This window comes from Ranitomeya variabilis, chromosome 1 (assembly GCF_051348905.1).
Source record: "Ranitomeya variabilis isolate aRanVar5 chromosome 1, aRanVar5.hap1, whole genome shotgun sequence".
Classification (NCBI taxonomy): Eukaryota; Metazoa; Chordata; class Amphibia; order Anura; family Dendrobatidae; genus Ranitomeya; species Ranitomeya variabilis.
This window is the reverse complement of record NC_135232.1, coordinates 549,532,989-549,556,419: the sequence shown is the minus strand read 5'-3', so window position 1 is coordinate 549,556,419 and position 23,431 is coordinate 549,532,989. Positions and strand designations below refer to the sequence as shown.

The 23,431-nt window shown below is 50.7% G+C and overlaps 1 protein-coding gene across 5 annotated transcripts; it reads right to left on the bottom strand.

Moving 5' to 3' along the window:
- Nucleotides 1–9,731: 9,731 nt before the first annotated feature.
- Nucleotides 9,732–23,061, bottom strand: RFX5 (regulatory factor X5). Of its 5 annotated transcripts, none has more exons than XM_077255486.1 (10): nt 23,018–23,061; nt 20,734–20,868; nt 20,500–20,533; nt 20,347–20,429; nt 20,120–20,239; nt 19,922–20,038; nt 16,445–16,526; nt 16,164–16,362; nt 15,967–16,070; nt 9,732–15,804 (listed from the first exon to the last, which is right to left on the bottom strand). In XM_077255486.1, the coding sequence occupies exons 1-10, from the start codon at nt 23,044–23,046 to the stop codon at nt 14,932–14,934; spliced, it is 1,776 nt and encodes a 591-aa protein (XP_077111601.1). In that variant the 5' UTR covers nt 23,047–23,061; the 3' UTR covers nt 9,732–14,931. The 5 variants fall into 5 exon arrangements, with proteins under 5 accessions (XP_077111601.1, XP_077111628.1, XP_077111620.1 ...); XM_077255513.1 differs by having other exon boundaries at nt 22,913–23,049; XM_077255505.1 differs by lacking the exon at nt 23,018–23,061 and adding an exon at nt 22,222–22,893.
- Nucleotides 23,062–23,431: the final 370 nt, after the last annotated feature.

The window sequence follows — 23,431 nt, the reverse complement described above, 5'->3', positions numbered from 1 at the left end:
ACAGAATAAAAATTAAAATTGTGAAAATTGCGAAATTTTCAAAATTTTCGCCAAATTTCCGTTTTTTTCACAAATAAACTCAGAAATTATCGACCTAAATTTACCACTAACATGAAGCCCAATATGTCACGAAAAAACAATCTCAGAATCGCTAGGATCCGTTGAAGCGTTCCTGAGTTATTACCTCATAAAGGGACACTGGTCAGAATTGCAAAAAACGGCAAGGTCATTAAGGCCAAAATAGGCTGGGTCATGAAGGGGTTAAAAATATGAAAAAAATGTAAAAAACATAAAAGTTTAAATCACCCCCCTTTCGCCCCATCCTAAATAAAACAATATAAAAAAAATCAAACCTACACGTATTTGGTATCACCGTGTTCAAAATCGCCCAATCTATCAATAAAAAAAAGCATTAACCTGATCGCTAAACAGCGTAGCGAGAAAAAAATTCAAAACGCCAGAATTACGTTTTTTTGGTCGCCGCGACATTGCATTAAAATGCAATAACGGGCGATCAAAAGAACATATCTACACAAAAGTGCTATTATTAAAAACGTCAGCTCGGCACGCAAAAAATAAGCCCTCAAAGGACCCCAGATCATGAAAAATGGAGACGCTACGAGTATCGGAAAATGGCACTTTTTTTTTTTTTTTTTTTTTAAGCAAAGTTTTGAATTTTTTTTCACCACTTGGATAAAAAATAACTTAGACATATTAGGTGTCTATGAACTCGTAATGACCTAGAGAATCACAATGGCAGGTCAGTTTTAGCATTTAGTGAACCTAGCAAAAAAGCCAAACAAAAAACAAGTGTGGGATTGCACTTTTTTTGCAATTTCACTGCACTTGGAATTTTTTTCCCGTTTTCTAGTAAAAGACATGGTAAAACCAATGGTGCCGTTCAAAACTACAACTCGTCCCACAAAAAATAAGCCCTCACATGGCCAAATTGACGGAAAAATAAAAAAGTTATGGCTCTGGGAAGGAGGGGAGTGAAAAACGAAAACGCAAAAACAAAAAAGGGCCGCGACTTGAAGGGGTTAAATTGTCTCATATTGTAAAATCTTTATATACCTTTTATAAACACTGCCTACCTTTTTGGAGTGAAATATCAAATTACTAGTTTTGTCTTCTCTATGCTCTGTGCGAATTTTCATGTGCCTGAAGTAATTACGCTACTAATTTGGGTTGGCTCAAACCCCTCTCTGTGAGAAATCTGAGCTTGTGGCACCGAAGTGTGTTCTGGGCTAAGAGGGTGCCGCTGGCAGCGACGGAACGGGGTTTCATAAGCTATTTTTTGGCTGCAAGCTGAGCATTTATAATTCTCTCGCTGCAGCGTGCCTGCTAGCCAGTCCACAGTGAAGCGGCCCGTCCGGCGACTGATTATTCCAGGTGTAGTTCCCTGACTGACCTGAGGGTAAAGGGGGCCCCGGAGAGCTGCAAGTTCCGAAGCGGAACTGGAAAGCGGGATATACATAAATCTCTGCAGTTCGTGATATTGTAGCAGCAGTGGGATAACTAAAATAAGGCCCTGCGGTGTTATGATCAGGTGGCCTAAGACGGCGGCATGAGACGTACTCCGGAGAAGGTGGTACCTGTACTGACCGCAGACCCTGAACTTAACACCGCAACTAGAAGTAGCCGTGGAATGTACCTAGCACTCCCTGGACATCTCGACACAGCCGGAGGACTAATTACCCCTAGAGATAGAAAAGGGAAAACTATCTTGCCTCAGAGAAAATTCCCAAAGGACAGACAGCCCCCCCCAAATATTGACTGTAAGAGGAGAGGGGAAAAACATACACAGACTGAAATCAGAATTTAGCAAAGGAGGCCACTTCTAGCTAAATAGAAAGGATAGGACAATTGTATGTACTGGTGATTATCCCCTTCCCTTTGTTTTTCTATCCTATCTTTTATTTGGCAACCATGGCTGCAAAAGGAGAAGCCTGGTACACCCAGCAAAAGAAGGACACTCTTGTTGGACTATGCATGTACCATGGCCTGGACCCCCAGGGCAAATCCAAGGCTCAAATGGTCACCGAACTGGTGCAATTTGAAGCAGACCAAGCCTGGCCTCAGAGCCCAGAGGCCGCAGAAGCCAGCACAAGCGAAAATAGTGCTGCAGCAGAGATCCAACCACTGAATAATAGCAACCAGGGTCGATTGGACCCCCACCTGCAGGCGGCCTTGGAACAACTCCCCGCCGATGACCGTGATGGATGTCTGCAGCTGATCCAGCAATACTATGAAAAAGCGGAAAAGCGGGAGGCAGAGAGATCCCAGCGGGCTGAGCGGGAGGCCCAAACCTGGAGGGGCCATGAACTGCGACTGGCCCAACTCAGAGACATACCATCTACCACTCGGAGCAGTTAGTCAAGCAACGCTGTTACCCAAACCCCGGTCAGAGCACTTTCCTGTGATGGAAAAGGATGGGGACTTGGACACTTTCCTGCAGGCCTTTGAGAAAGCCTACAGACAGTATTGGCTGCCTGGGAACGAATGAGCCCAATACCTGACCCCAGGGCTAAAAGGCAAAGCTCTGGAGGCGTTTGCTGCTTTCCCTTAAGACCAGGATGACGACTATGAGGCCATCAAGCAGGCTCTGGTAGCCAAGTACCAGCTTACACTCGAGGTTTACCGTAAACATTCCGGAACCTCCAACGTGGCCCACATGAGTTACAGCGATGTTGCGCATGGACTCGGAACCCACTTTGACCAGTGGACCCAAGGACTGTCAGTGACCACCTTTGCACAGCTGCGAGACCTGATGATCTAAGACCAGTTTTTAGATCTTTGCCCAGCTGAGGTACGACAGTTCGTGATGGACAGAGAACCCAAAGACGTGACGAAAGCAGCGCAGATTGCTGATGCCTACGAGGCCAACCGTAAATTGGAAGTGTGGAAGCCAGTCACTGCCAGCTGGAAAGGGGGTACGCCTGCAACCAACGCCAGTGCCCCTGCCAGCCAACACAACAGAGACCCTGTCCCTGTTGCCAACAGCACCAGACCTACCACCGACCGCCAATGTTTTGTTTGCAAACGGACTGGTCATATCAGTCCCTACTGTACAGACAAGCAGAGGAATCCCCCCAGCCAAGGCCCCATGGCCTAACGCAGTTCTTTTGGTGGGTGGGGTGGTTGGGAGGGGGGGTGACAACGTGCAGCATGTCACCGTGGCGGGCCATGTCGCTACAGGCCTCAAGGACACCGGGGCTAAACGAACCCTCATCTGATCCGAACTGGCAGCCCCTGAAGAGATCATTCCAGGGAAAACCCAAACTGTCACTGGAATTGGGGGCATCAGCTGTCCCCTGCCAATGGCCCGGGTGAATATAGATTGGGGTGCTGGGAGCGGGTTGAAGGAAGTGGGGCTGTCTGATAACTTGCCCACTGATGTTTTGTTGGGGAGGATGGTTGCATACTATGTCCCTGACACCCCTCCCCTATCTGCTGATAAGGGTAACGTTAACCACGATGATGATGATGATGGGAAATCGCACGGGTTACCTGACCATGCTTTATCTAGTAATGATGCATCTGATAACCATGTTTTCCTTAGGAACGATGCTGAAAATGATGTAAATGTGCCACCTGAACCCGATAACCATTTTTCCGCCAAGATTGATGTGTCCACAGGTGCAGGAGTTCTCAGCCACGTCACTCCGTGGGGTGGGATGGCTGAGGAGCCCCTAACAGGAGCAAGCATCGGTGCTCAAGAAAATGGGGAGGTGCATGGGAACCGTGAGGAAGGTGATGCCATGCAATTGACCAGTGCCACCGAGGAAGGTAACTGGCCCATAAGTAGCACTGCTCCAGAGGTAATGGGTAGGGTTGAGCGACTTTTATTTTTATAGGATCGGGTCGGGTTTCACGAAACCCGACTTTCTCAAAAGTCGGGTCGAGTGAAATCGGCCGATCCTATAAAAAAGTCGGGGTCGGGGTCGGCCGAAACACAAAACCCAATGCAGTGCAATGGGATACTATGGTTCCCAGGGTCTGAAGGAGAGGAAACTCTCCTTCAGGCCCTGGGATCCATATTAATGTGTAAAATAAAGAATCAAAATAAAAAATATTGATATACTCACCCTCGGACGCGCCCTGGTACTAACCGGCAGGCTTCCTTCCTAAGAATGAGCGCGTGAATGACCTGCGGTGACGTCGCGGCTTGTGATTGGTCGCGAGCGGTCACATGGACAAGCCGCGACGTCATCTAAGGTCCTTCACGCGCTCATTCTTAGGAAGGAAGGCTGCCGGAAAGAAGCAGGGCGCGTCCGAGGGTGAGTATATACAGTGGGGCAAAAAAGTATTTAGTCAGTCAGCAATAGTGCAAGTTCCACCACTTAAAAAGATGAGAGGCGTCTGTAATTTACATCATAAGTAGACCTCAACTATGGGAGACAAACTGAGAAAAAAAAATCCAGAAAATCACATTGTCTGTTTTTTTTATCATTTTATTTGCATATTATGGTGGAAAATAAGTATTTGGTCAGAAACAAAATTTCATCTCAATACTTTGTAATATATCCTTTGTTGGCAATGACAGAGGTCAAACGTTTTCTGTAAGTCTTCACAAGGTTGCCACACACTGTTGTTGGTATGTTGGCCCATTCCTCCATGCAGATCTCCTCTAGAGCAGTGATGTTTTTGGCTTTTCGCTTGGCAACACGGACTTTCAACTCCCTCCAAAGGTTTTCTATAGGGTTGAGATCTGGAGACTGGCTAGGCCACTCCAGGACCTTGAAATGCTTCTTACGAAGCCACTCCTTCGTTGCCCTGGGGGTGTGCTTTGGATCATTGTCATGTTGAAAGACCCAGCCACGTTTCATCTTCAATGCCCTTGCTGATGGAAGGAGGTTTGCACTCAAAATCTCACAATACATGGCCCCATTCATTCTTTCATGTACCCGGATCAGTCGTCCTGGCCCCTTTGCAGAGAAACAGCCCCAAAGCATGATGTTTCCACCACCATGCTTTACAGTAGGTATGGTGTTTGATGGATGCAACTCAGTATTCTTTTTCCTCCAAACACGACAAGTTGTGTTTCTACCAAACAGTTCCAGTTTGGTTTCATCAGACCATAGGACATTCTCCCAAAACTCCTCTGGATCATCCAAATGCTCTCTAGCAAACTTCAGACGGGCCCGGACATGTACTGGCTTAAGCAGTGGGACACGTCTGGCACTGCAGGATCTGAGTCCATGGTGGCGTAGTGTGTTACTTATGGTAGGCCTTGTTACATTGGTCCCAGCTCTCTGCAGTTCATTCACTAGGTCCCCCCGCGTGGTTCTGGGATTTGTGCTCACCGTTCTTGTGATCATTCTGACCCCACGGGGTGGGATTTTGCGTGGAGCCCCAGATCGAGGGAGATTATCAGTGGTCTTGAATGTCTTCCATTTTCTAATTATTGCTCCCACTGTTGATTTCTTCACTCCAAGTTGGTTGGCTATTGCAGATTCAGTCTTCCCAGCCTGGTGCAGGGCTACAATTTTGTTTCTGGTGTCCTTTGACAGCTCTTTGGTCTTCACCATAGTGGAGTTTGGAGTCAGACTGTTTGAGGGTGTGCACAGGTGTCTTTTTATACTGGTAACAAGTTTAAACAGGTGCCATTACTACAGGTAATGAGTGGAGGAAAGAGGAGACTCTAAAAGAAGAAGTTACAGGTCTGTGAGAGCCAGAAATCTTGATTGTTTGTTTCTGACCAAATACTTATTTTCCACCATAATATGCAAATAAAATGATAAAAAAACAGACAATGTGATTTTCTGGATTTTTTTTGTCTCAGTTTGTCTCCCATAGTTGAGGTCTACCTATGATGTAAATTTACAGACGCCTCTCATCTTTTTAAGTGGTGGAACTTGCACTATTGCTGAATGACTAAATACTTTTTTGCCCCACTGTACCTAATAGGAATATACTCACCCTCGGACGCGCCCTGCTTCTTTCCGGCAGCCTTCCTTCCTAAGAATGAGCGCGTGAAGGACCTTAGATGACGTCGCGGCTTGTCCATGTGACTGCTCGCGACCAATCACAAGCCGCGACGTCACCGCAGGTCATTCACGTGCTTATTCTTAGGAAGGAAGCCTGCCGGTTAGTACCAGGGCGCGTCTGAGGGTGAGTATATCAATATTTTTTATTTTGATTCTTTATTTTACACTTAAATATGGATTCCGATACCGATTCCTGATATAGCAAACATATCGGAACTCGGTATCGGAATTCCGATACCAGATTCAGAAGATCGCCGACTTCATGGCCGACCCCACACAGGGGTCGGGTCGGGTTTCATGAAACCCGACTTTGCCAAAAGTCGGCGACTTCTGAAAATGGCCGACCCGTTTCGCTCAACCCTAGTAATGGGGGTGGTTGGGGAGGTAGCACCCAAAGCAGCACCGGCTGATGTGTCTTTGGAAATCCCCGGGGAGACAGCCTACATAGCTGCTATCATCCGCAGTCAGAATGCCCGGAACAAAGATAACGGTCATCGTTGTGACTGAAAAAGAGATGGACCCAGAGCAGGTCCCAGAGGGTTCCAGTGGGGAAGGGACCCTGACGTCGCTTCTGGCTTCCCCTAGCCAGGAGTTTCAGGCCGCTCTGCGCGCAGATGTGATCCTAGAAAACTTGGAACAACTTGCTGAGACGCCCACCTCCATGACTGATAAGGAGAGGGTGTTCTGGGAAAGAGGGAGGTTGTACCGGGAGACAGTACCCGGAAAATCGCAAAAGGAGTGGTTGAGGGAAAGACAGCTGGTCGTCCCGCAGCAATTCCGGAGTGAGTTGTTGCGGAATGCCCATGAGATCCCGCTTACTGGACGCTTGGGGATCAGCAAAACTAAGGCTCGGCTGTTTCAACACTTTTATTTTCCTAAGATGGGGACAGATATGTCAAACTACTGCCGCTCCTGTGTCACCTGTCAAAGAGTGGGGAAGGCGGGGCCTGCTCTTAAGGCTCCCCTGATCCCTTTGCCAGTGATAGAGGAGCCTTTCCAGAAAATCGCGGTGGACATTGTGGGCCCACTGACCGTCCCCAGATGCTCTGGAAAGCAATACATCCTTACTGTGGTAGACTATGCTACCCGGTACCCAGAGGCAGTAGCTCTGTCATCCACTAGGGCAGATAAGGTGGTGGATGCACTTTTGGCTATCTTTTCACGAGTAGGATTTCCCAGGGAGATGCTTACCAATCAAGGGACCCAATTCATGTCTCGCCTAATGGAGGCTCTCTGTAAGAAAATGCAGGTGAAGCATCTGGTATCGAGTGTGTATCACCCACAGACCAATGGCTTGTGTGAACGCTTCAATGGTACCCTCAAACAGATGCTACGCATGCTGGTTGAGACCCAAGGACGCGACTGGGAGCAGTACCTCCCACACCTGCTGTTCGCTTACCGAGAGGTTCCGCAGGCCTTGACGGGGTTCTCCCCCTTCGAGCTCCTGTATGGCAGGCGAGTCCGGGGACCCCTTGGGTTGGTAAGAGAGTCCTGGAAGATGAGCCGAACCCTTCTGAAGTGTCCATAGTGGAGTATGTTATGCGCTTCAGTGACAAAATGCAGACCTTGACGCATTTTGGTGCATAACAACATGACGCAGGTTCAGGCTGATCAAAAGCACTGGCACAACCAGAACACCCGGGAGCGGACCTAGCTCGTGGATCAAAAGGTGTGGGTGCTGGTCCCCGTACCAAAGGATAAGCTTCAGGCAGCCTGTGAAGGCCCATACGTCATCCACCAACAGCTCAACCCGGTCACCTGTGGGCCTCACCTGTAGTCCTCGTGCCAAAGACGGATCAGACCACCCGGTTCTGCGGACTACAGGGGGCTCAACGCCCTCATTGCCTCTGACGTGCACTCAATGCCGTGCATCGAGGAGCTGCTTGAGAAGTTAGCTGGAGCAAAATACCAGACCATAATGGATTTGAGTCGAGGATACTGGCAGATTCCCCTGAGTCCCGAGGCGCAGGAGAAGTCTGCCTTTTTCACACCATTCGGACTGTACGAGTCCAGTCATGCCCTTTGGCATGAAGAATGCCCCTGCCACTTTCCAAAGGATGGTCAACCACCTGCTTTAGGGACTGGAGAAGTACACGGTGGCGTACCTGGATGACATTGCCATCTTCAGTACCTCCTGGGATGAACACCTGCAGCATCTTGAGGAGGTGCTCAGGCGACTTCACCGAGCCAGTCTCACCAGCAAGATGGGAATGTGCCAGATGGGCATGAGAGGTCCACTACCTGGGGCACCGGGTAGGTTGGGGTACCCTAAAGCCAGAGCTGAGAAAGTGGGAGCGATCGTGAACTGGCCCACCCCCAGGACCAAGAAACAGGTGATGTCCTTCCTGGGCACTGCAGGGTACTATAGGCGCTTCGTACTACACTATAGTAGCCGGGCAAAAAACCTTGAGGGACCTCACCAGGAAGAAGCTACCCCACATTGTCAACTTGACAGACGTTGAAAGCAGCACTGTGCAACACCCGTGTTAGCAGTCGACCATTCTTGGTGCAGACCAACGCCAGCGAGTTTAGCCTCGGTACTGTGCTCAGCCAGGTTGACTCGGAGGACCAAGAGCACTCCATGTTATACCTGAGCCGGAAACTTCTGCCAAGGGAAGTGGCCTAATCCACCATCGAGGAGTGCCTGGGCATAGTCTGGGCCCTTCAGCGCTTGCAGCCCTACTTGTACGGTCGCACCTTCACAGTGGTGACTGACCACAACCCTCTGCGCTGGCTGAACGCCATGTGTGGAACCAACGGAAGGTTGCAATGCTGGAGCCTTGCCCTCCAGCTGTTTGACTTCACCATCGAACACAAACGGGCAGGGAGCATGGCAATGCAGATGGGTTGTCCTGCAGGGGTGAACCTGCTGAGGTGCGCATGGAGGAGTACCAAGAGGTTCTGCTTCCGTAGCGCAGGCCAAAAGGGGAGGTGTCATGAAAATGTGAATATGCTATGTTTGAGTCTCTACCTAAATCTACAACACATGCTGCAGGCCATTTCGACCCCCCCTCTTCTCACTCTGCCTGTGTGTGTGTGAATTTTTATTGCTTTTCCCCTGCAAATACCAGGCTCTGTGCAGGCTGCTCATCCCTCCTCCCATCTAGTACTAGTTGGAACTGGTGTGAAAGGCCGGAGTTTCTTTGTTCGATTAAAGTTATATATTGCAGCACCAATATGGGCTAGACTGCTAAGAATTATATATTCTGGATGTCCATCGGTAGACCTATCACCCACTGAAAGCACAAGCTAAACGCAACGAGTGCAAAGTGCAGATTTCTCAGTAAGCGGTTCAGGTAATTGCTCCGTATTTACACTTAAAAGAACACCCCTGACGTGGGGAACATCATGAGCATCGTGTCGTACTTATGTGAGGTTCACATAGCGAGATATGCGTAAAAAGTAGTTTTCATATTGTAAGAGGAGGTTTCAGCTTCTAAGTGATGTCACCACAGGGGGAGTGCCTGGGATTTGGGTTAGAATAACTTGGTAAGATCAGCATTCTGGGAGTGTATTCTGCCCGGGGTCTTGCTGCTGTGCAGATGTATAATAAGCAAGATAATTAACACCTTAGGGGATCAGTAAATACCAAAATAATAAAATAAAAAATATATATATGTGTTGGAAAATATTTATCCAACCCCAGTGCAACAAAGAAAAAGAGTGAAAACCACTCAATTAATCGCAAAAGCCAACCACCAGAACTATGGACCAACTCCTAAAAAATTACTAGCAAGGATATAAAATTTATGATTGTACTTTATTTGCAGCAGTTAATTTACAATATACATTGTGTGCACATGTTTAAGGACAAAAAGGGAGAATATATACTAACAAATATATATAAAAAAATCAATAGTATATAAAAACCTAAATAGGCGTAGGGGGCACCAGGAAAGGATTGATGATATAAAGATCTCCAGTGAAACTAGATGTAATCGAAAAAAACTCCACAAGTGACCCCATAAATATGGGGGTAAACTAAAAAATCATATATCTTAGCTTGAAACGTGACTGGGCACATCAAGCAACCAAAAAACTGGTATGAGGCAACAATGTGCAAAAAAAGTGCAATGTGCAAAAAAGTAAAGGATTAAATAGATCATATACCTTTCGGGTGCCACCTGGTCCAGACAATGCGCACACCCCGACGCGCGTTTTGGATTGAAATTCCTTCATCAGGGAGACGAAGGATTTTCAATCCGAAACGTGCATCTGGATATATGCTCACCCCTCCCCCCAGCACATGGCTGCCATGACGATGCCATGAGATAAAACCTGTAAGTTTTCAATGTTAATCCTTTATTTGTAATCTGTAATGTACACATGATTTTGTCTTCTTGATAATATCTTTTATACTTTGTAAACACTGCCTACATTTTTATGGAGTAAAATATAGAATTTGCTAGCTTGTCTCTCTGCTCAATAAACGAACTGTCGCTTCCTCTGAAGTGAATTACGCTGATTTGGGTTGGCTCCGGACCCGCTAACCCTTGTGGAATTGGTGGCAGCATACTTTTGTTCTGTGCGATTGGAAATCTTTGTAGCAACGGCGGCATTGATAATTATTGTTCCTGCCTGTGTGGGAGTAGTTATATTGCCCCCGCTGCAGCGTGCCCAATAGCCAGTACATAGCAGGCAGCCTTTCTGGCGACTACTTACCCTAGGTGCAGTACCTAGTTTGACCTGAGGGTAAAGGGGGCACCAGAGAGCTGCAAATTCCAAACCGGAACTGGGATATAAATCGCCTTCAGAAAGAACCAGGGGCAACCAAACCACCCCGACTCGTGACAAATTGGTGTGAGTAGTGGGAACGATAAAGATATCTTACCCGGGATAACACTAAATCCTACTGGCTGCAGGACCTGGTCCCTCTGCATCCTGGGAAATAGCCGCTCTGTATAGATAACACTAAATCCTAATGGCTGCAGGACCTGGTCCCTCTGCCTCCTGGGAATAGCCGCTCTGTATAGATAACACTAAATCCTACTAGCTGCAGGACCTGGTCTCTCTGCCTCCTGGGAAATAGCCACTCTGTATAGAGAACACTAAATCCTACTGGCTGCAGGACCTGGTCCCTCTGCCTCCTGGGAAATAGCTGCTCTGTATAGAGAACACTAAATCCTACCGGTTGTAGGACCTGGTCTCTCTGCCTCCTGGGAAATAGGCACTCTGTATAGAGAAAGCTGAATCTTACACCGTGGTTATTGCTGTTCTCACTACAGGACGTGTACATGATAGTAGCTCACATAGAGGAACTGAGTGATGGAGGAATCTTCACCGCTGATATTGAAGGTATCACTGCAAGACGAGTACATGATAGGGGTTCACATAGAGGAACAGTGACGGAGGAATCTGCACCGCGGTTATTGCTGGTCCCACTGCAGGGCGCGTACATGATAGGGGCTGTCAGGAAATAGGAAGAAGTGCCGATTACTGTAATTACATATACAGTGCTCTCAGCTGCAGTTTCCTGTGCCTGCCAGCAGAAGGCTGGAATCCTAAACCCCTCATTTCCCCCCTCCCTCAAGAATTTTTACGGCTTTGAACTGCGAAAGCAAGTCTGCCTACACTCATTCCCCCCTCCCACCTGGTACTGGCTAAAACTAGTACAGAAAGCAGGGGATTCTATTGTTCTTTTAAAGTTATATATATTGGTACCGATGAGGGCTAGAGATATAAGGATTATATATTCCGGATGTCCATCGAGTGATCTATAACTCCCTGAAATCGCTAGAAGCTAAACCCGAGTGCAAGGTTTCTCCGCAAGCGGGTCATGTAACTACGCCGTGTTTACGTAAAAGAATCCCCCCGATGTGGTGCACCTCCTGATCATTGTGTCGTCAGTATACGAGGTTCATACAGCGAGCTATGTCAAAAAATGGTTTGTCTTAACTCTAAGAGTGCTTTTCATAACTCAGCCCACTCAGTGATGTCACGAGAGGGCATATCTTAACCCTGCTGAGTTGTGAGTGGGTCTTTTGTCCAGGGTCTAGCTGCTATACAGAGGTGTGATATGCATCTAGATGTGGCCCCTGAGCAGCCAGATTAAATGATCTAATGTAAGTGTTCTCTTCAACTTTAATCCAATTTTATTTGTAATTGTACTGTACATACGACACTTGTCTTCTTTATAATATCTTTTTATACCTCTGTAAACACTACCTACCTTTTTTGGAGTAAAATATAAAATTACTAGCTTTGTCTCTCCTTGCTCTATAACGAACCGTCACGTCCTCTGAAGTGAATTACGCTACTAATGTGGGTTGGCTCCGGACCCGTTAATAATTAAGAAATCAGAGCTGGTGGCAGCGGACTTGTCCTGTGCGCTTGGGAGCCTTTGTAGCGACTGGCGGCGTAGATAATTATTGTTCCCGCCTGAGTAGCAGTGTGCCCATTAGCCAGTACAAAGAAAGGCAGCCTTTCTGGCGACAAATCCTAGGTGCAGTACTCGGTCTGACCTGAGGGTAAGGGAACTGGGATATAGATAAATCCCCTGCAGAAAGAACCAGGAACAACCAAACAACCCTGGTTCATGACAAATTGGGGTGAGTGGTGAGGATGATAAAGGTAACTGTTGTGAATTCTGCTCTTGGGTTCCCTCCGGTGGTTGTTGGCGGTAATACAGTTGTCCCTGGGTTGCAATCCTGAGCAGGTGTCCCTGCTGATTGCAGCTCTCTCTGGGTATTTAGGTTTGCAGGATCCATTAGCCCTTGCCAGTTGTCCATTGTTCTTGGAGGTCTTACATCTCTGTCTGGTTCCTCCTGCCCTGCTGCCAAATCAGCCAAGATAAGTGTCTGGGTTTTGTTTCTGCAGCACACATGCTGTGTGCTTTACTATTCAGTACTATTCATTGTTTTTTCTTGTCCAGCTTAGACTGTGTTTGGATTTTTTCAGTCATGTTGGATTCTCAGGAGATGCAGATAGGCTACGTTCACATTTGCGGTCGGCGCCGCAGCGTCGCCGCATGCGTCCCTATATTTAACATGGGGGCGCATGGACATGCGTCGCACTTGCGTTTTGCGCCGCATGCGTCTCTGCGGCGCCCGCGTCCGGGCGCAGAGGACGCAACAAGTTGCATTTTTGCTGCGTCCAAAATCAATGAAAAAAAGGACGCATGCGGCGCAAAACGCAGCGTTGTGCATGCGTTTTGCTGTGTTTTTGTTTGCGTTGCGGCGCCGACGCTGCGGCGCACAACGCAAATGTGAACGTAGCCATATACATTCCATGTCTTTAGTTAGATGTGGAATTTTTGTATTATCTGCTGTGGATATTTTTAGGGTTTTAATACTGACCGATTAGTATTCTATCCTATCCTTTTCTATTAAGCTAGAGTGGCCTCTTTTGCTAAATCCTGTTTTCTGCCTGCGTGTGTCTTTCCTCTAATACTCACAGTCAATATTTGTGGGGGGCTACCTATCCTTTGGGGTTCTGCTCTGAGGCAAGATAGAATTCCCATTTCCATCTATAGGGGTATTTAGTTCTCCGGCTGTGTCGAGGTATCTAGGATGTGTTAGGTACACCCCACGGCTACTTCTAGTTGCGTTGTCAGTTTAGGGTTTGCGGTCAGTACAGGTTCCACCTACTCCAGAGAAAGTCTCATGCGGCTCCAAGGTCACCGGATCATAACAAGTAACCTCCCCGTGAACAGTGATAGGGGCTCACATAGAGGAAATGAGTGATGGAGGAATTTGCACCATAGCCATCGTTGGTCTTGCTTCAGGACATGTACATGATAGGGACTCACGTAAAGGAACTGAGTGACAAGGAACTTAGTGACAGAGGAATCTGCCCTGCAATTATTGCTGGTCTCACTTCAGGACATGTACATGACAGGGGCTCACAAACAGGAACCGAGTGACGGAGGATTCTGCATCACAGTTATTACTGGTCTCACTGCAGGATGTGTACATGACGGGCTCACATAGAGGAACCAAGTGATGGAGGAATCTGCACCGTAGTTTATTGTCTATCCCTCTGCAGGACGTATGCATGATAGGGGCTCACACAGAGGTACTGAGTGATGGAGGAATCTGCACTGATGTTATTGCTGGTTTCACTTCAGGACGTGTACATGATAAGAGCTCACATAGAGGAACTGAATGATGGAGGAATCTGCACCGCGGATATTGAAGGTCTCACTGCAAGATGAGTACATTATAGGGGCTCACATACAGGAAACAAGTGACAGAGGAATCTGCACCGTGGTTATTGGTGGTCTCACTGCAGGACATGTACATAATAGGGGCTAACATAGAGGAACTAAGTGACGGAGGAATCTGCACCGCGTTTATTGCTGGTCTCACTGCAGGACATGTACATAATAGGGGCTCACATAGAGGAACCGAGTGATGGAGGAATCTGCACCACTGGTCTCACTGCTGGATGAGTACATGACAGATGCTGAAATAGAGGAACAGAGTGACGGAGGAATCTGCACCGCAGACTTCACTGGTCTCACTGCCGGATGTGTACATTATAGGGTCTCACATAAAAGAACCGAGTGACGGAGGAATCTGTACCGCAGCCATCACTGTAGACTTCTGAGTTTTCCATCATACTCACACATTGCACACCTGCTGCATACATTTCTGAAAAACAGTCCTGTATGTGGGATTGTTTCTGCAAACCGGTTCTGCATGTCTGAAGGTACGATAAAAAAGGAGTTTCTGAATCCTTATCCCACGGTCACAGTACATAACCCTGTATTACCATGCTTTACATTGCAGCTCTCACCACTCCAAGGTGAGCAGTAAAATGAGCAGACGCCGAAGCGGTTTATAAGAAATCTGGTATTAGCCAATCTGTGGTTATCACGTGAAATAGATGAGCGGACGCTGGTTGGGTGGTATATACTGTATACATGTATATGATGACTGTATGGCTGTATTCCCAGTGACAGTTCTGTGCAGCGTGTGATATAGGAATGCCAAACTGCACCTCATTCGGCCAGTCCTACACTGGAAGTCTCATCTTGCTCCAGCTTTAGGCTGTCGCCCGGCCGTGCCGTCCACTGAGACAGGCTCTGCCGGCCGTCCTGGATGACACTGACCTGGTTAGGGACAGTCTCGGGGACCATCTTTGTGTCACCCCCAACTGCAGCATCCAATATGTCTACCATTCTGTGAGATACTGTCAGCTGGTTGTCAGTTCCAGTAATAGATCTGTCTTGTGCTAGTGGTCTGGGTACCACTAAAGGGTTGTAGGACCCCCTGTCACTGTTCCTCCTTTGCCCAGAGGTGTTGCTGTCTGTGATTACCTTTTTCGCAGCCATACTTGCTTGTGAAGGTGGTTTGACAGGAACACCCTGTGATGCGTCCATCTTTCTTGGACGGCCCCGTTTTCTCTTGGACTGTGCTTCTTCAGTAGATGCGGCCATGCGCCTGGATACTTTACTGTCGGCCATGCTGCCCGAAAAGTCTTTGCTGCCATTCTGGTTAGTTTTGCTGACAGTGTGAGATTCCAGATTACTCATATCGGGTAATATCATGCTGATGACCGGCGGGGCCACCGGCTGAGCTACCAGGCCAGCCCCATTCATTCCAGTCACTTTTAGGGGCATCCCGTGGGTAAAGGGCAGAGGGGACACTTTTAATTGTCCAGGAATAACATTAGGTGCCAGGACTGGTGGGTTAAATCGGACAGGGGGGCTGGAGCTTAAATACTTCTCTTCTGTTGGAAGTCGAGGTAAGAGGACAGGGAGACGGGCCACCAAGGCATCAACTTGTGGGCTGTTGGCTGGCTTCTGAGGTTCTGTCGGCCGTTTCTTCACCTGTGACGGACTCCCAGGATGGGCTACTGTGGTTTTCTTGTTCTGAAAAATAAAAAAAAAAAACACATGTAAAAATCGGCACAAAATCAGCAGCAAGGATAACTGGAGAAATTGATGTCCAACTGGGTAGGCAGAGCCAAATCCAACCATCTAGTGCAAGTAGCCAACCGGTCAGAGCCCAACTGCAGGCAGACAGGAAAATACCTTAGTGGCGGCTTCTGCTCCGCTGTCAGGAGACCCAGGCCTCTTACTTCCTGCAGCCTCTGGTAGCGGTTTCTGGACTTTCTGCCCACTGCTCTGGGAATTTTCTGCTCCAAAGACAAAGACACCATCACTGAGATGTCTGAAAATCAAGCACAAAATCCAAACAAATTGGGGGGTGTGGGAGGCCGTGCTATTACCTGAAAGAACCATGGAGAGGACAAGCTCGGCGTTGGCGCTGCGGGGGTTAATGATGTGCTGCTGAATTAGGAACTGGGCAACCTCCACCACATTGTTGAAGGATCTCTTCAGGATCTTCTCGGCCCAGTTACAGATCAGGGCGCAGGAGGCGTTAATCACATCATTGTTGTAGGACTGGACCAGGTCGGTCAGCTCTGACTGCGGAGAAGCACACGCGGTTATACGCATTATATACTGGTGACACAGGAGACGCGGGCGGAGGTGGGTGAGGGAAACTTACACTTTCTGTCATCTTCAGGTCCAGGCTGGGTAAGGGTGGCATGCTGACCATGCTCTTCCTCCGCAGACCGCTGTAGCAATACGTTCATGTGGCTAAGGACACAGACATGATCCTTCCCTGCCCCCACCCACACATGATCCTTCCCTGCCCCCACCCACAAACACATGATCCTTCTCTGCCCCCACCCACAGAATCCTTCCCTGCCCCACCCACAAACACATGATCATTCCCTGCCCCCACCCACAGACGCATGATCATTCCTTGCCCCCCACCCACAGACGCATGATCCTTCCCTGCCCGCTCCCCACAGACGCATGATCCTTCCCTGCCCCCACCCACAGACGCATGATCCTTCCCTGCCCCCACCCACAGACGCATGATCATGATCCTTCCCTGCCCCACTCAGACTCATGATCCTTCCCTGCCCCATCCACAGACGCATGATCCTTCCCTGCCCCACCCAGACGCATGATCCTTCCCTGCCCCACCCACAGACGCATGATCCTTCCCTGCCCCCATCAAGACGCATGATCCTTCCCTGCCCCACCCACAAACGCATGATCCTTCCCTGCCCCACCCAGATGCATGATCCTTCCCTGCCCCCACCCAGACGCATGATCCCTCCCTGCCCCCACCCACACAGATGCAAGATCCTTCCCTGCCCCCACCCACACAGATGCATGATCCTTCCCTACCCCACCCACACAGATGCAAGATCCTTCCCTGCCCCCATCAAGACCCATGATCCTTCCCTGCCCCACCCACAGATGCATGATCCTTCCCTGCCCCCACCCACAGACGCATGATCCTTCCCTGCCCCCATCCACAGACGCATGATCCTTCCCTGCCCCCACAAACGCATGATCATGATCCGTCCCTGCCCCACCCACAGACGCGTGATCCTTCCCTGCCCCACTCAGACGCATGATCCTTCCCTGCCCCACCCACAGACGCATGATCCTTCCCTGCCCCACCCAGACGCATGATCCTTCCCTGCCCCCATCAAGACGCATGATCCTTCCCTGCCCCACCCACAAACGCATGATCCTTCCCTGCCCCACCCACAGATGCATGATCCTTCCCTGCCCCCACCCACAGACGCATGATCCTTCCCTGCCCCACCCACAGACGCATGATCCTTCCCTGCCCCACCCAGACGCATGATCCTTCCCTGCCCCCATCAAGACGCATGATCCTTCCCTGCCCCACCCACAAACGCATGATCCTTCCCTGCCCCACCCACAGATGCATGATCCTTCCCTGCCCCCACCCACAGACGCATGATCCTTCCCTGCCCCACCCACAGACGCATGATCCTTCCCTGCCCCACCCACAGACTCATGATCCTTCCCTGCCCCCATCAAGACCCATGATCCTTCCCTGCCCCACCCACAAACGCATGATCCTTCCCTGCCCCACCCACAGATGCATGATCCTTCCCTGCCCCCACCCACAGACGCATGATCCTTCCCTGCCCCACCTACAGACGCATGATCCTTCCCTGCCCCACCCACAGACGCAAGATCCTTCCCTGCCCCCACCCACAAACGTATGATCCTTCCCTGCCCCACCCACAGATGCATGATCCTTCCCTGCCCACCCAGACGCATGATCCTTCCCTGCCCCCACCCAGACGCATGATCCTTCCCTGCCCCACCCACACAGACGCATGATCCTTCCCTGCCCCACCCACAGACGCATGATCCTTCCCTGCCCCCACCCACAGACGCAAGATCTTTCCCTGCCCCACCCACACAGACGCAAGATCCTTCCCTGCCCCCACCCACACAGACGCATCCTTCCCTGCCCCCACCCACAGACGTATGATCCTTCTCTGCCCCCATCAAGACCCAAGATCCTTCCCTGCCCCCACCCACACAGACGCATGATCCTTCCCTACCCCACCCACACAGATGCAAGATCCTTCCCTGCCCCCATCAAGACCCATGATCCTTCCCTGCCCCACCCACAAACGCATGATCCTTCCCTGCCCCACCCACAGATGCATGATCCTTCCCTGCCCCCACCCACAGACGCATGATCCTTCCCTGCCCCCATCCACAGACGCATGATCCTTCCCTGCCCCCACAAACGCATGATCATGATCCGTCCCTGCCCCACCCACAGACGCGTGATCCTTCCCTGCCCCACTCAGACGCATGATCCTTCCCTGCCCCACCCACAGACGCATGATCCTTCCCTGCCCCACCCAGACGCATGATCCTTCCCTGCCCTCATCAAGACGCATGATCCTTCCCTGCCCCACCCACAAACGCATGATCCTTCCCTGCCCCACCCACAGATGCATGATCCTTCCCTGCCCCCACCCACAGACGCATGATCCTTCCCTGCCCCACCCACAGACGCATGATCCTTCCCTGCCCCACCCACAGACTCATGATCCTTCCCTGCCCCCATCAAGACCCATGATCCTTCCCTGCCCCACCCACAAACGCATGATCCTTCCCTGCCCCACCCACAGATGCATGATCCTTCCCTGCCCCCACCCACAGACGCATGATCCTTCCCTGCCCCACCCACAGACGCATGATCCTTCCCTGCCCAACCCACAGACGCAAGATCCTTCCCTGCCCCCACCCACAAACGTATGATCCTTCCCTGCCCCACCCACAGATGCATGATCCTTCCCTGCCCACCCAGACGCATGATCCTTCCCTGCCCCACCCACACAGACGCATGATCCTTCCCTGCCCCACCCACAGACGCATGATCCTTCCCTGCCCCCACCCACAGACGCAAGATCTTTCCCTGCCCCACCCACACAGACGCAAGATCCTTCCCTGCCCCCACCCACACAGACGCATTCTTCCCTGCCCCCACCCACAGACGTATGATCCTTCTCTGCCCCCATCAAGACCCATGATCCTTCCCTGCCCCACCCACAAACGCATGATCCTTCCCTGCCCCACCCACAGATGCATGATCCTTCCCTGCCCCCACCCACAGATGCATGATCCTTCCCTGCCCCCACCCAGACACATGATCCTTCCCTGCCCCACCCACAGACGCAAGATCCTTCCCTGCCCCCACCCACAAACGCAGGATCCTTCCCTGCCCCACCCAGATGCATGATCCTTCCCTGCCCCCACCCAGACGCATGATCTTTCCCTGCCCCCACCCAGACGCATGATCCTTCCCTGCCCCACCCACCCACCCAGACGCATGATCTTCCCTGCCCCCACCCACAGACGCATGATCCTTCCCTGCCCCCACCCACAGACGCATGATCCTTCCCTGCCCCACCCACACAGACGCAAGATCCTTCCCTGCCCCCACCCACACAGACGCATGATCCTTCCCTGCCCCCACCCACAGACATATGATCCTTCCCTGCCCCCATCCACACAGACGCATGCTCCTTCCCTGCCAACACCCACAAAGATGCATGATCCTTCTCTGCCCCCACCCTTACAGAACCATCCTACATCCCATATAAAATCCCCAGTAGACGGATATTTGGACTGTCCTCTTCCTCCCAGCCTCCTGGCCTTGATATTAGGGAATATCTCTCGAATGATCTTCCCAAAGTTGGCCACGCTGAGTGGTCTCCCGCACAGGTTGTCACAGTAGCGTCTACACAAAAGGCACAACAGAGTTGTATGAGGTGGAGATTGTTGTGAGGGAGGGTCTGGGGGCAGCTGGTGCCATACCCACTTGTAGGCATCATACACGTCCTGCTTGGGCAGGCAGGTGTCCGTGTGCTCCTCCAGGTGGTTGCGGATCCATGTGCAAGCATGCATATGTTCTGCTGTGGTCACAGAGCTCACGTCAAGGCTGCGCAGACACAGAAAGGCCATTACTGACACTATCAGTACAAGCCACAAGCTGCAGTGCAACTACTGTGCTCCCCACACCCTCTAGCCTGAGGTCCCAGCTGGTACCTTTTCTCTGGGCCGCTGGGTCCCGGCGGCAGCTGCAGGTACAGATAGAGCTTGTCATAATCCGTCAGCTTCTGAACGTCTCCCTGTAGGAGAGAAGCACAGAGAGGGTCAGTCACTGCCCCCCAGAGACAAGATGGCACTACGCCTACGTACCAGGATACTGTCCACTTTACTCTGAACCGATTTCCTGCAGTAAGAAAAGAAAGGGACAGTCAGCAGACGGCAAAAAACAGGCACCGATTATAACTAATCCGAGTGCCTATTCGTTGTCCCGCCAGCCTGCGGACCACTAAGTGGTTTCGGCTGCACTCAGCCTGCAGCTGTAGAATCAGCTCTGGGGGCCGGACCCACAGCGCACCCTGCACTACTCATGTAGAAGCTGCTCACGAGATGCGGTCGCGCAGTTTCTGCAGGAGATTGCTGGGTTCAGTCTCCTCCGGGGCGTCTCCAGCAGTCAGACCTCTTTTCTTCGAGAGGTTTTCATACAGCACGTCCTCGGCCATTCCCTCCTGTGTGCAAGACCTGCGGACACAGAGACAACAACCTCCATCATCTACAGGCGTGCTCATGTGCAGAAAATATCGCAGATCTTTCATTTATGACATGGTCAAAGAAACATCTGCAACTAGTATGCTGCATGCGAGTCACTGGGACTCCCCACAGCCACTGGAAAACATCACAGCCACCACGACACCCCAAAGCCAACTGGACACCCCACAGGCACTGGAAAACATTACAGCCACAATGACACCCCAGAGCCAACGGGACACCCCACACCACCTGAAATCCTCACAGCCACCACAAAACATCACAGCCAATGGGACACCCCACACCACCAGAAAACATCACAGCCCCCATAACACCCCACACCACCAGAAAACACCACAGGCCCCATAACACCCCACACCGGAAATCATCACAGCCAATGGGACACCCCACACCACCAGAAAACATCACAGCCACCATAACACCCCACCAGAAATCATCACAGCCAATGGGACACCCCACACCACCAGAAAACATCACAGCCACCACAAAACATCACAGCCAATGGGACATCCCACAAAACCAGAAAACATCACAGCCCCCATAACACCCCACACCACCAGAAAACATCACAGCCACCATAACACCCCACACCACCAGAAAACATCACAGTCACCATAACACCCCACACCACCAGAAAACATCACAGCCACCATAACACCCCACCAGAAATCACCACAGCCAATGGGACACCCCACACCACCAGAAAACATCACAGCCAATGGGACACACCACCAGAAAACATCACAGCCACCAGAAAACATCACAGCCCCATAACACCCCACACCACCAGAAAACATCACAGCCCCCATAACACCCCACACCACCAGAAAACATCACAGGCCCCATAACACCCCACACCACCAGAAAACATCACAGGCCCCATAACACCCCACACCACCACAAAACATCACAGCCACCATAACACCCCACACCACCAGAAAACATCACAGCCACCATAACACCCCACACCACCAGAAAACATCACAGTCACCATAACACCCCACACCACCAGAAAACATCACAGTCACCATAACACCCCACACCACCAGAAAACATCACAGCCACCATAACACCCCACCAGAAATCACCACAGCCAATGGGACACCCCACACCACCAGAAAACATCACAGCCAATGGGACACACCACCAGAAAACATCACAGCCACCAGAAAACATCACAGGCCCCATAACACCCCACACCACCACAAAACATCACAGCCACCATAACACCCCACACCACCAGAAAACATCACAGCCACCATAACACCCCACAGCCACCATCACAACCTGCACCTTCACCAGGACACCCCACAGTCATCGGCATACCTGCTCCTTGAATATGTTCACCCCTCAGCCCCTGATGTGATGTGGGGAGGAGAACTGAATATAACTTTGGATCATGACTTGGGGTGGTCTATTCCTCCCATGGCCCCCAGTGTGAAGGATCTATTCCTCTCTCAGCCATCCAGTGTGGGGGCTGTATTCTCTCCTCGGCCCATGGTGTGAGGGACTATATCCCCCTACGTCCCCAGTGTGTGTGTTGAGGGGGGTCTATTCTCCCCTCGGCCCCCGGTGAGGGGGGGGGGGTCTATTCTCCCCTCGGCCCCCGGTGAGGGGGGGGGGGGTCTATTCTCCCCTCGGCCCCCGGTCAGGGGGGTCTAGTCTCCCCTTGGCCCCCCCGTAAGGGGGGTCTATTCTCTCCTTGGCCCCCGGTGAGGGGGGGTTTATTCTCCCCTCGGCCCCAGGTGAGGGAGGAGTCTGTTCTTCCTTCGTCACCATATGGGTGCTTTTCTCCCAGTATCTACCCCTCTAGGCTTTGGGCGGGGTAATATTAAGCGATGACCTCATCCTCAGCTATTTCCTCCACGTGCCCACTCGTGACAAGACAACCGCCTATCGTGATGTGATAGCTTGATCCGGCGGACATGGGAGCATCGCTCGCCCGTGTGACATAGCACTGGGGACCGGGACATAGTGACCCCACGGACACAAGAGAAAATCCCGGGAAGCAACCTACCGCCGCCACGGGAGCCTCCGCCGAATCTTTTTTTCTGATTGGCTGACGCCACCGCTTCTCTTCTCCCAGGATAAAAATACTATTGGTTCCCGTGACAAAACTCACCAAGAAACTAAAAAGCCAAGGGTTTTCATTGGATGATTGTCCGACTTCTGCTTAGTAACAGTAATTTGACTGGCTATACTGATACGCGCGCAAAAAGGGTGTATGTTTGTGTAAAAACATTCAAGACTAGTTGAGGCGTAATATAGTAACGAAACCACGCCCCTGAGAAAGGCGTGGTCTCATTGAAATTACTAACCAATAAGAAACGTTATGTGCCCGGAGCCTGCTGGTGCTTGTAGTACCTGCGCATTCACAGTACTACTAGCTCTAACGTCACGTGCGGTTCTACAATTGGTGGCGGAAAAGAGACCACGTCAGTCCGAGGCTCTGACAGTAGTGGCACTATAGGGGGCGATGTGGTCACACTGGCTGTTTTCCTCTATAGGGGGTGCTGAGGTCACATGGGGTGTTATC

Excerpts from the sequence above, each read along its gene's own strand:
- RFX5 (XM_077255486.1), bottom strand. The coding sequence starts at position 23,046 with ATGAAAACCCTTGGCTTTTTAGTTTCTTG. Across the intron at positions 16,071-16,163 it reads CCTCTCCATGGTTCTTTCAG|AAAATTCCCAGAGCAGTGGG; the intron begins GTAATAGCACGG and ends TCTTTGGAGCAG. Across the intron at positions 15,805-15,966 it reads GAGCAGAAGCCGCCACTAAG|AACAAGAAAACCACAGTAGC; the intron begins GTATTTTCCTGT and ends TTTATTTTTCAG.